The sequence below is a fragment of the Bos grunniens genome, chromosome 10 (assembly GCF_055505025.1).
Source record: "Bos grunniens cultivar Pamir isolate PY7600 chromosome 10, Bosgru_T2T1.0, whole genome shotgun sequence".
NCBI lineage: Eukaryota > Metazoa > Chordata > Mammalia > Artiodactyla > Bovidae > Bos > Bos grunniens.
Genome location: NC_141174.1, coordinates 100,394,859 through 100,408,132, shown reverse-complemented (window position 1 = coordinate 100,408,132; position 13,274 = coordinate 100,394,859). Strand labels below are relative to the sequence as shown.

General features: G+C 38.5%; 1 protein-coding gene across 11 annotated transcripts in view; it reads left to right on the top strand.

The window, feature by feature from the left end:
• Positions 1-13,274, top strand: part of EPB41L4A (erythrocyte membrane protein band 4.1 like 4A) — a 293,459-nt gene that overhangs the window by 275,642 nt on the left and 4,543 nt on the right. For all 11 annotated transcript variants that reach the window (XM_086323340.1, XM_086323337.1, XM_086323334.1 and 8 more), the window contains 4 exons: positions 8,118-8,165; positions 9,319-9,387; positions 9,982-10,092; positions 11,644-11,725. In XM_086323340.1, the coding sequence (XP_086179466.1) occupies positions 8,118-8,165; positions 9,319-9,387; positions 9,982-10,092; positions 11,644-11,725 (310 nt within the window). The remainder of the gene's footprint in view (positions 1-8,117; positions 8,166-9,318; positions 9,388-9,981; positions 10,093-11,643; positions 11,726-13,274) is intronic.

Below are 13,274 nucleotides of genomic sequence, written 5' to 3'. Positions count from 1 at the left end.
ACTTTCTATCTAATATTTTGCTAAGATTTTTTTCCACATGTTCATGAGAGATTCTGGTTTACAATTCTTGTAGCATTTGTGTCAGTTTTTTTTTTTTTTTAAACAGGGATATGCTGGTCATTTAAAATAGTTTAGGAATTTTCCCTTGTTTTCTCTATTTTCTGAGAGTATAAAATTAACAGTGTTCTTTCCATAAATATTGATATAACTTACCCAGGAAACCAACCCTTCCATGAACTTTCTTTGTGGTAAGTCTTAAAGTACAAACTGAAATTCTTTAACAGATACTGGGCTGTTAAGATTGTGTCCGCTTGTTATGTGTAGGTTTCAGTAGTATGTGTTTTTAAAAGAATTTGTTCCTTTTATCTAAGTTGTTATCTTTTAATAAAAAATTTGTTTATGAGAATTCTATTAGTGTCCTTTGAACATCTGTTGTGATATTACCTCTTTCATTCCTGATGTGGATAAATTGTTTCTTCTTTTAATCTTCTCCTTAATTATGTTTTCTAGTTTTTCAAAGAACTAATTCTGGGTTTTGTTGATTTTCTTTGTCTGTTAACCACTCATTGATTTCTACTCTTTATTACTTTCTTCTATGTATTTTGTCTTTTATTTGCTCTTTTTTTAATCTTCTTAATGTGACACTGAAATCTGTGATTTCCTTGACCTTGTTTTTTTTTTAGTAGTGTGTTATTTAATTTCCAAGTATTTGGAGATTTTCTACATATCAAATTACTATTAATTTCTAATTTACTTGTATTTTGGTTAAGATCTGTAAGATTTCAATCATTTCAAATTTATTGAGATCTATCTTAAGAGCTAGCATATAGTCTTTAACGATGAATGATCTGATGGACTTGAAGAGAGTCATTCTCAGTTGTTGGGTATAGTCTACAAATGTCAGGTGAATCTAGTTAACTGAGAATGTTGTCTAGATGCTCTGTGACTTTGCTGATTTCTTTGTCTACTTTTCAATCAGTCATTGAGAGAAATGTTAAAATTTCCAATAATTGTGGATTTTTCTGTTTTACCCTTTAGTTCTGTCAGTTCTTGTTTCAGATTAGTGTGAAGCTCTGGCATTAGGTACACACATATTTGTGGGGGAAAAAAGTGGGGGTTTTTTTGGTCTACCTGATAAACTTTTTATCATTGTGACATGTCTTTTATTCTGGAACTGTTCCTTTCTCTGTATCCATTTTACCCACAGACTTTTGTGTGTATATGTATATGTGTACTTATATGTAGCCATTATACTTTGTTCATGCTCACTTTTTACATGTTGTAGGAAAGTGAAAGTCATTCAGTTGTGTCCAACTCTTTGTGACCCTATGGACTGTAACCTCTGTCCATGGAATTCTCCAGGCAAGAATACTGGAGTCAGTAACCATTCCCTAACCAGGGGATCCTCCTGACCCAGGGATCAAACCCAGGTATCCCACATTGCAGGCAGATTCTTTACCAGCTGAGCTACTGCTTTCCAGGTGGCGCTAGTGGTAAAGAACCCGCCGGCCAATGCAGGAGACATAACAGATGCAGGTGCAGTCCCTGGGTCAGGAAGATCCCCTGGAGGAGGAAATAGCAACCGCTCCTTACTCTTGCCTGAGAAGCCCATAGACAGAGAAGCCTGGTGGGCTGTATAGTCCATAGGGTCACAAAGAGTCGGACATGACTGAAGTGACTTTTATTTTAGGCCTAAGTATATCTTTATGATTAAAGCCCATCTCTTGATCTCTTGTAGATTGCAGTAATTTGTCTTAAAATTTTTTTAAAAAATATAGTCTGACCATCTATAACGTAAATTGAGTGTTTAGGATACTTATGGGTCATATAATTATTAATATTTGGGGTTTAAACTTTCTTTTAAATCTTACATGATAAAAATATCAGACCAGAGAGAGGGTTATCTCAGAACAATGCAATTGTGTGATAGAATCATGTAAATAGTATGATATGTACCTTTCTGGAATTTAGTTTTTAAAACAAACCATAAAAAGACTTATCAAATGTTTGTGGTATGACTTTCTAATTGAACTTGATTATAGCTGATATGGCCAAAGTACAGTTAACAAAAAAATATAAATTTGAAGAGTAATTCTTTCAGAAGTTGCTCTGGCTGCTGAGTTAAAAGCAGATTGAGAAAGGAAAGGAAGCAGGAAGAGCAATTTAAAAAATTTTTCAGTGGTCCAAGTGTGAGGTGGTTTTAACTCAGAGAAGATTGTGGTGGTGGTGGAAGTGAAGTGGATGAATACACATTTTGGAAGGAAAGCTAATGGGTTCATAGTGTGAGGGATAGTGTGGATGAACTTTGGAGTTGACAGATTAAGTGAGTAGCCATGTCTTTTTACATACTTCATCCATGAGATGGAGAGAGATGGTCTGGTGTCTGTGGGAAGTGTTAAGGTTTCTGTTTCATTAGGTTTGAAAAACCAAGTTGGCGCTCAAACGGAAATGTCAGGTAGGCTGTTAGACAGAAGTGTTAAAATTCTGCAAGATTGTTCATTACTTTATTTAGGACAAACTGGACTCTGCCTTCTATTTGAGTCATGACATCAAAAACCCAAGGTTTGTTGACAGTTAAGAAAATATCTGATTGGTGCTGTTGTTAAGAACAGACCTATGTCTGCATTCTGGGCCTCTGAATGTTAGCTTATTACCTCGTCTCCATGAACTTCTTAGTGTCATGTATGATGATACCATCCTGAAGAGATTTTGCTGAACATTAAGTCAAATCATATATGTCAAGTGACAGCATAAATACTCACAATTGCAATTACTATAATTAGTAAGTTCTCCAGGTCTCAGTGTATCCGTATAAATAAGTTACTTGATTTTTTTCCCCTTGAAATGGGGAAGAGCTGAGAAAAGAGAGCAGGTTGAGGTCACTCACATTAGAACTAGAATTTGAGAATTTAGGAATCTCTAGGAACCACCACAGCTTTTCTTTCTTTTAAGTGAAAACGTAGAGCAGCAATCTGAAGAAAGTAATTAAAATTGTTCTTTAGATGTATCAATATTTGTAAGTGTATGTAGCATTTAAGATACTTAGTAAGCCACATATCTGTCAGTTACTCCCCTATTCTTGAATTGCTATGGTCATGTGTGTCAATTGCCCATAGAGAGGTATCCACTGAGGATTTAGAATGTTATGATACATCATTCACACATGATTCACTCATTGTTTTTTTAAATCTCCAGTGAAAAACTAGAAAATCGTGTTCATTATTAAATACCAGAGATACACAGTTGTAGAAAATACAAAATCCTCTTTCCTAAAACACATAAACTGAAATATGATTGGATATAATTTACTTGAATGTGGGAATGGTCCTATCTAGTTTATTTTTCAGCTTCATTGCCAAGACGTTGATATTACATATCATTGGGAAACTTAAATGAAACTTCTTTTCTACATGGGTGAATTTTTTTATTTACTGGGATATTTGGAAAAGACATGGAAGTTGAAACAGTAAGTTCTTACAGGTTCAACTTGTATGTGCACGAAGGCTCAGGCTCCCTCTGGTGGCAATAATGTCTTACTACTTCTATGAAAAACAGTGAAAGATGAGGTTGTCAGAGTGGAATGATGTTCCCAGTTACACACAAAACAGAAGTCTGATGCCTTAGATAAAGATTTAGCATGAAGTTCCTGGAAGTGACTCCTGAGTGATCTTCAGCAACTAGGTTTCTGGGCTCTGTGGCTTTCTAATCTTTCTTTAATTCTTAGAGGGGGAGAGGGAAGGAGGAGAAGATTTAAGACATTGCATAATCATACCTATTCTGACCACTCAGGAATTTGATAAGCAATTACTGAGTTAAGTGTTCTGAATGTTTTAAATAAAGGTGTTTTATAAAATTGATTGTTTTAGTAACACATTTTCAACTCTAAATTTCCTTCTATTGGCAGTGATCCCAAAAATAAGTCAAATACTGTCATATGTATTTTTTTCAGCATAATATAGTATACAAAATATAGTATACTATGTACTATAATATGGGCTTCCTTGGTGGCTCAGATGGTAGAGAATTTACCTGCAATGTGGGAGAGCCAGGTTCAATCTCTGGCTCCCTGGAGAAGGGAATGGCCACTCTAGTATTCTTGCCTGGAGAATTCCATGGACAGAGGAGCCTGGTGGGTTATAATGCGGTCACAGAGAGTTGGACACAGCTGAGTGAATAACACTCTACTATAATATATAGCACATATTATATGTTACGGAGAAGGCAATGGCTCCCCACTCTAGTACTCTTGCCTAGAAAATCCCATGGATGGAGGAGCCTGGTCGGCTACAGTCCATGGGGTCGCTAAGAGTCAGACATGACTGAGTGACTTCACTTTCACTTTTCACTTTCATGCATTGGAGAAGGAAATGGCAAACCACTCCAGTGTTCCTGCCTGGAGAATCCCAGGGACGGGGGAGCCTGGTGCGCTGCCGCCTATGGGGTCGCACAGAGTTGGACACGACTGAAGTGACTTAGCAGCAGCAGCAGCAGCATATGTTATACTATTTTCTAGATAGTGTTTGGGGATGTAGAAAAAGACTATATGGAAAAAAGAAAAATTATTTCTATGATGTCTTATCAAAGAAATCTCTCTGAAAGGTAATATTAATTTGAGTTATTGGTATAAGGTGTGTATGAAGGATGTTTTTTGAAAAATATTGGGCTAATATTGGACTGCATGTATGTGTTTTATATACATTGTACCTGTGGAAACTCATGGTTCTATTTTCTTAGAAATTTATTTGGTGAGTTCAAGTAAAACACCTGCATAATTAAGGGCCTTTAAGTTAAGAAAAACGGCAGTTAAAATCCCACAGCTTTCAGAATCCACAAATCAATGTTGAGTTGCACATCATGAGATCATCCTAAATTATTGATGAAATGCATGCAGATGTCAGCATAAAAATTATACAGTTCTCATTAGCATGTAACCTGTGTTTACATTTATTAAATCGCAGGTTGTCTAGCAATTGGAGGAAATTAGCATTTTTTTTTCTTTTAGCTTTGGGACTTTTCCCTGACTTAATGTTTTTTGAAACTGCTGGCATTTCAGAATTTAGTTTGGTTAAATACATGACTGTTATGGTACCATAGCATTTAAACATGTAGACTAAATTTCTGAATCTTTTAGGACCAATATTTATGTCTGGAAGGACTAATGTTCTTTTAAGATAAGTGCTCAGTAGCTCAGTTGTGTCTGACTCTTTATGACCCTATGGACGGACTGCAGCCCACCAGGCTCCTCTATTCATATGATTTCCAGGCAAGAATACTGGAATAGGTTGTCATATCCTCCTGTAGGGGATCTTCCCAACTCAGGGATAGAGCCTGAGACTCCTGCATTACAAGTGGATTCTTTACCACTGAGCCACCGGGGAAGCCCTCTTTTCAGATAACATTTTCCCAATTTTTCTGAGATGTGAATGAAAGACGTTTCTTGTGGAATTGCAGCATTAATAACTTTTTTAAAAATTGAAGTGTCACTGATTTGCAGTGTTGTGTTGGTTTCGGGTGAACAGCAGAGTGATTCAGTAACACGTGTGTGCTTTTTCAGATTCTTTTCCCTTATAGGTTCTTACAAGATACTGAATATAGTTCCCTGTGCTGTACAATAAGTCCTTGTTTATTTTATATATAGCAGTATGTATATATTAATCTCAAGCTCTTAATTTATTCCTCCCCCCAATTGTAATTTAAAAAAATTTTTAATTGGAGGATAATTGCTTTACAATTTTTGGGTTGGTTTCTGCTGTACAACAATGTGAATCATCCATAAGTATAAAACATGAAAATAACCTTATTTTTTTTCTTTTCTGATAATTAAGGTAAGAAATTCTCTTGGCTAAAAGAAAAAAAAATCAGACTATAGGAAAATGTAAATAAGAAAATAAAATTAGGTGCAATTCCAACACTCAGAAATATCTGTTGTTATCAGCTTTTTGTATTTTGCTCACATTTACCATTTTCTACCAGTAGGCCTGGGGTTGGCAGCCTTGGGGAACGTGTCCTCCTTGCCCCTCATTTTGTCATTCTCCTCCCTTCCTCCCTCCTGCTATCAAATTATGACATTTCCTTCATTCTTTTAAGATTTAAATAGTTCCTGTTTCAGTGTCATTCTATCCAGCAATATTCAGTACCCACATAAAATGGAGCTTTACGATCATTTGGCCTCTTCCTTTCCTCACCAGACTTTGGCTGTTGTACTACCGTATCATACCATTGACCAGTGGTTTTTACCCTGGGATAGTCTTTCCTCCCAGAGGACACTTGGTGAAGTCTGGAGACGTTTTTGGTTGCCTCACTGGAGGGTGTTACTGGCATCTAGGTGTCAAGGCTGTTCAGTTCAGTCGCTCAGTCGTGTCCGACTCTTTGCGACCCCACGAACCGCAGCGCGCCAGGCCTCCCTGTCCATAGGCACTACTAATCATCCTACGGTGGTCAAGACAGCCCCCAACACCCATGGATGACATCTGACCCCAGTGTCAGCAGTGGGGTGTCAACATACCCTGCCCTTAAGACAGCCTCAGCACTGCACCGTCCTGAAACAAGCGTGGTTCCCAGCAGAATCGCTTCCTAACCTAGATGCTATGTAATACTGAGGATTGTTGGGTGACTTCCTGTGAAAATCAGATGCTGGTGTATAATTACAATGGAACCATCTTTCATCTTTCTGTATATAAACAGAATAATAGTTTGGTGCTTTTCAATATTAGTACCTTCTCTCCGGCAGTGTAGTTGACTGGGCTAATGTATCGTCTAGTGAACAAGATCAGCCATGTAGGAAAGGCAGATCCCATATAGGAGATTTTTCCAAAGAAGCATTTTAAGTTTTTTAAGCCTACAATTTTATTTTTGATAACAAACTCTACCTTTAACAATACCATATTTTATACGTCTGAGACCAAGGCTTCGTTCCCTTTCCCTTATCTTCTGTGTTTTGACTCCTTTTGAGTGGATTAAAAGGTCTGCAGAATTTTTTTTCTTTCTCTACAAAGGGAAAAAACTACTTAGTCAATTCAGTTGTGAGAAAGTAGTTTATTGTATTCTGTGGACTCAGAAAGACCTACCAGAATGTCTCAGTGATGCCCTTATTAACCAAGAAAAGTGAAAGCAATGATAATTTCATATGCTGAAAGTGATATTGAGCCCAGAAATGCTGATACAGATTATAAATTTAAAATTCCACAGGAGAGCGTATCGGTGGCTTTGTTTGCTGTGGACATTTTAATTGTTGGAGTTTAGGTCTTTTCTTTGGGCCTTTGTTAGAACTTAGTTCTCTTGAAAGGACTGATCTTATCATTATCTCACTAGGGGGAAAAAAAAAAAAAAACATTCTGTGGCAACAGTTGCTGTGATCATAGATTTCTAGCTCTCACTGCTATGGGGACCTTGAACACCTGAATGCTGGCTTTGAATTTCTCATTCTAGAAAGTTAAACATAGTGCTGCGGTTTGTATTCAAGTAGTTCCTAGAGGAGAAATTTGTACAGTCTATAGACGGGGTGGAGAAGGGCATATGGGAAGACGGCAGCATGGGCCACGGACATGCTCCCGTCCTTGTGAACCCACATCTTCACCCAGAAATGCAGTGTCAGATGCAGCGAAAAAGGACAGTGAGTCAGCGGCACACGGTCTGCCAGCCTGGCTGTCCCACCATTTTCCTTTCCCTTGTGGTGTTGCTTCTACTACGTAATCACAGATCACATTGGGACTTCTCCATGTTAATACAGTCAAGGTTAGTTCTTTTGATTTAACTGAGAAGTAGTTAGGACCAGAAACAGAAGCCTCAAATCAGTCTTCATTGTAAAACCACCACTGGAGAGTGTGTAGATTTGCCCCGCTACTGCTAAGCTCTTCATTAAATGGAGCCCTGGTTGTGGCTGATTTTTATGTCTTTTCTTTTTTTTTTAGTGAACTAGCAGATAAATTATCTGGTATCTTTGTGCTAACCATCCCACATTAGCTCTTCCTGTTCAGCCTTTCCTTGTCTGGTATCAGCTGGCAGATAAGAACATCACAGTCTGGAAACTGGTAATATTGTGGCTCTGCTGAAGTTAGAGATTAGATCATTGGATGAAGCATGTGTGCCGAGATGAGTGTTGTTCTTTCTATTTATAGGAGGAGTCCCGATATCCAAGCGAAAGAAGAGCTATGGAAGCATATCCAGTGAGTACTGTTTTTAAAACTCACGTGGTTTGAAGGCACTTATAAGGACACAGAGAGGCAGCTCGGGCTGAAGCCTGCGAGGTGGTCTTCACTGCCATCACTGTGTGGAGGCCGGCACTCAGCGGTGGTGCCTCAGCGGCCAGCAGACCTCAGCAGGCAGCCCGCCATCTCTCCTGAGGCCAGTCAGCCTTGCCTGTAAATGAGCCTCAGACAGGCCAACACTGTGTAAATAAATACCAAGGAAAAGACACCTGCTACAGGAGAGAGAAGCAGATCTTTTTAGGGAGATAGGAGATACTGGCGAGTCATCTATATCCTGAATAAAGAAAAACTGCAAGAGGGTAGAAGAGCTACTGAAAAGGTTTTCCTTCCATTTTTCCCTTAAATACATACTAGTGTTTTTTTTATTTTTTTTAAGTTTTATTTATGTCTATGTTTTAGTTTTTGGCTGCAGCATGTGGAATCTTAGTTCCCTGGCCAGGGATTGAACCCATACCCCCTCCATTAGAAGGCAGAGTCCCTTCCCAAGACTGTCAAGGATGTCCCAGATGGACCCTAGTTTTCTTAATCTTCATTCCTGGCTTATATCTCTATTACTTTTATTAACACTGTGTTATAAGACAAGATTCAGTTCAGCTCAGTCGCTCGGTTGTGTCTGACTCTTTGCTACTCCATGAACCGCAGCACGCCAGGCCTCACTGTCCATCACCAACTCCCGGAGCTTACTCAAACTCATGTCCATCAAGTCGGTGATGCCATCCAACCATCTCATCCTCTGTCGTCCCCTTCTCCTCCCACCTCCAGTCTTTCCCAGCATCAGGGTCTTTTCCAATGAGTCAGTTCTTTGCATCAGGTGACCAAAGTATTGGAGTTTCAGCTTCAACATCAGTCCTTCCAATGAACACTCAGGACTGATTTCCTTTAGGATGGACTGGTTGGATCTCCTTGCAGTCCAAGGGACTCTCAAGAGTCTTCCCCAACACCAGTTGAAAAGCATCAATTCTTTGGCACTCAGCTTTCTTTAGAAAAGAAAGCTTTTCTTTTTCTTAAAGAAAGCTGAGACAAGATTAGAGAGGTGAAAACTCACCTGCCAGTTGTAAATGGTGTTAGTATTTATGTCAAAACTTTCATTCTCTTGCTCATTCCCTTCTAGAAAAGAGCTTGTGGATCCATCTGGACTGTCAGAAGAACAATTAAAAGAGATTCCATACACTAAAATAGAGTATGTCTTTGAAAATCTTTCTTAAAAAGTTTTATTAATATTTGTAAATGAGTAATCCATTCTTACTCTTCAGAGGTATTCCTTTCAGTGCTTTGTCTTTACATTTTAACTAAAAGTAAAAATAACTATAGAAGAAGAAGTAGAAAGGGGTGTATTAAAACTAATTATTGTCATTCTATACTGAGGTCACTCTCTCTCCTGTAGACTGCCTATTTGTAGGTGGTCCACTTGTACTGGGTGTTTTCCACTAAATAAGTACAGCAGTACTGTACGATCTTCACTGGCTGAATCCATGGATTCAGACTGTAACGGGGTATGGGGATTTTCAACTTCGCTCAGGGTTGGTATCCCTAAGCAAGCATTATTCAAGGGCCAACTGTATGATGAAGTTTTATTTGCATGTTCTGATGGAGGTAGTTTTCTTTTGTTAACTTGTGAAATGAAAGCCATTTAGGCTTTCCAAGCTCAGAGAGATCAAGTTTTTAAAACTCTCAGTTATATTCCTTCACAGTTACAATATTAAGGAAAACCCCAACGTGGTCCCATTCTGACTTCTGGTGTGTTTGTCTCCATGGTTTGTCTTTGCTTGTTCAGGACTCAAGGTGACCCAGTCCGCATCCGGCATTCTCATTCACCGAGAAGCCACCGGCAGCATCGCAGGTCCCAGTGCTCAGATGGAGAGCGGTCCGTCCTCTCAGAAGTGAAGTAAGTGGGCAGGCGTGAGTACGCCATCACCTTCACAGCTCCAGACAGCAGAGCACAAGAGAACTGTCTGCAGTGATAGAAATGTTCTGTATCTGAGGACATAGAGTATTTGGAATGTGGCTGGTGTGACCTAGAAAATAAAAACCTATTATTTATAATTTTAATTAATTTAAACTTAAGCAGCAATGTGTGGCTGGTGGCAACCATATTGGATAGCACAGACCTAGACTATGATTATACTGAATTATGGCCTTTCTAAGGGCTTCCCAGCTGGCACTAGTGGTAAAAAAAAAAAAAAAAACAAAACACCTGCCTGCCAGTGCAGGGGATATAAGAAACACAGGTTTCATCCCTGGGTTGGGGAGATTCCCTGGAGGAGGGCATAGGAACCCACTCCAGTATTCTTGCCTGGAGAACCTCATGGACAGAGGAGCCTGGTGGGCTACAGTCCATAGGGTCGTATAAAGTTGGACACAAATGAAGTGACTTAGCATGCATGCATTGCCCTTCCAAACTATGCACTGAAGCTTTTAGAAGACAGAAAAAATGCATGACTATTCTATTTTGAATAATAAATGCATCCATATTAGAGAGAATTTGGCATAACAGTTTCTTTTTGAATCGATGGCATTTTATATTTTCTTTTACTATAGCAAATATTATGTTACAGTAGTTTGTTTCTTTGTGTTGTTTAGTTTTTCTTTTGAGAAAAGTAGCTGTATTTCAGCTTAACACAATAAGTGCTATATTTTAAATGAATGTGTTAACAAAATAATTATGCATCCATTTATGAAAGTACTGTCTGTGTGTTAGTCACAGAGGCATGTCTGACTCTATGATATCATGGTCTGTAGCCCGTCAGGCTCCTCTGTCCATGGAATTGTCCAGGCAAGAATAATGGAGTGTGTTGTCATTCCTCCTCCAGGGGATCTTCCCAACCCAGGAATCGAATCTGGGTCTCCTGCACTGCAGGCAGATTCTTTACCACTAAGCCACCAGGGAGCCCCATGGAAATTCATGTACTTGATATTGCAGGGTAGGAATATTAACCATTAAACTCAGCATTAAGGCTTAAAACTAAAATAAACATTAATAAATTGGGAGATAGACTAGCCCATCAGAGAGAGATATAGGTCAGGTTTTTGTTTTTTAAATTTTTTGTTTGCTTGTAAAATGTAGAACATTGCTGTCCATAGCTCCACAGCTGTTTGTTTTTTTTTTTTAAATAAAAAAAAATACATGGCCAATAAGTATTTCTTTACAAACAAATCAAAAAGCCATTTATACACATATCACAGTAAGAAAAGCACATACTTACAATTTATTCTTGGTTCTTCTATTTATTTGCTGTGATTTGAGGTAAGTTACTTAACCCATTGAACTTAATTCAGAAACATTTATTAAATACCTCTCTGTGTAAAGCACTGTACTAGTAACTATAAGGAATGCAAGATATGTAAAACCTGTTTATTTTGCTGTAGCCTTTTACCAACTCAAATTGTGCTTTTAGGTACTATCTCAGTCATTAATTCTAAAACTCACTCTCTGCAGTTCAAAAACCGATCTTGTACCTCCGCTTCCTGTGACCCGTTCTTCAGATGCTCAGGGTTCTGGTGGTTCCACAGTTCATCAGGTAGGAAATAATCAGGTTTTAAGAGGGTATTGTATTGATGATGAGGTTCCATGTTTAAAAAAATAGCATGTATAAAACGTTGAAGAAGAAGGAAGGAAGGAAGGGTGTGTGGTCAAGACAAGGCACAACCTGGCAAGTTCGAAGTGACAGCTAGAGGTAGTGTAAACTCTAAAGTGAGAATTGGGGCAAAGCCAATGAAAACAAAGATTGTAAGTTTTTTTTTGAGTCAGAGAAATAAGGATAAGGGGACCCGTGTTCTGTTGTTAACTGATAGCAGGCAGAATTACTGAAGTCCCGTTTTATTCCCATTTTATTTCTGTCTTCTCAGTCAAAGAGAGTTACACTTGTTCTGGAGATGTATTAAAAATGTGGTCAAAGAGAAATTCAAGGACATTGCAAAGCATCTAGCTTCCTTAACAAAATCAGTTTAATACTCAGCTGAATTAGATAGCTATACCAGAGGAACACTGGAGCAAACAAAGTGTTTGACATCATCTCTCACTGTATATTTAACAAGACAGAAAAAGATGGAGGCTATATAAGCTTACTGGATAGATTTGTATCAGTGATGTTTATAATGGATCAGTATCAGCTTGTTGTTCGCAGTGGATTGTTCAGATCGTGGATCCCTTTGAGAGGCAATTATAACTACTGTCTTTTTCCCATGAAAATGTGTGTAAGCGTATATTTCAAGCACATGAGCATACGATTCAAGAAGTTCATGGACAACCTAAGAACCCTGACTTCAGCGTATCTGTCATTCACTGTGCTTAACTTGATTCATTTTTGTTAATGACTTGAGCAAGGACCAATTTTCTGTTGATGCTGACGAAGCTGTTAAAGTGTTGCACTCAAATATGCCAGCAAATTTGGAAAACTCAGCAGTGGCCACAGGACTGGAAAAGGTCAGTTTTCATTCCACCTCCAAAGAAAGGCAATGCCAAAGAATGTTCAAACTATTGCACAGTTGCACTCATCTCACATACAAGCAAAGTAATGCTCAAAATTATCCAGACCAGGCTTCAACAGTATGTGAACCGTGAACTTCCAGATGTTCAAGATGAATTTAGAAAAGGCAGAGGAACCAGAGATCAAATTGCCAACATTTGTTGTATCATAGATAAAGCAAGAGAGTTCCAGAAAAACATCTTCTATGCCAAAGTCTTTGACTGTGTGGATCACAACAAACTGTGGAAAACTCTTAAAGAGATGGGAATACTAGACCACCTGACCTGCCTCCTAAAAATCTGTTGTCAAGAAGCAACAGTTAGAACTGGACATGGAACAACAGACTGGTTCCAAATAGGAAAAGGAGTATATCAAGGCTGTATATTGTCACCCTGCTTATGTAACTTATATGCAGAGTACATCATGAGAAGCGCTGGGCTGGAAGAAGCACAAGCTGGAATCAAGATTGCCAGGAGAAGTATCAATAACCTCAGGTATGCAGATGACACCACCCTTATGGCAGAAAGTGAAGAACTAAAGAGCCTCTTGATGAAAGTGAAAGAAGACAGTGAAAAAGTTGGCTTAAAGCTTAACATTCAGA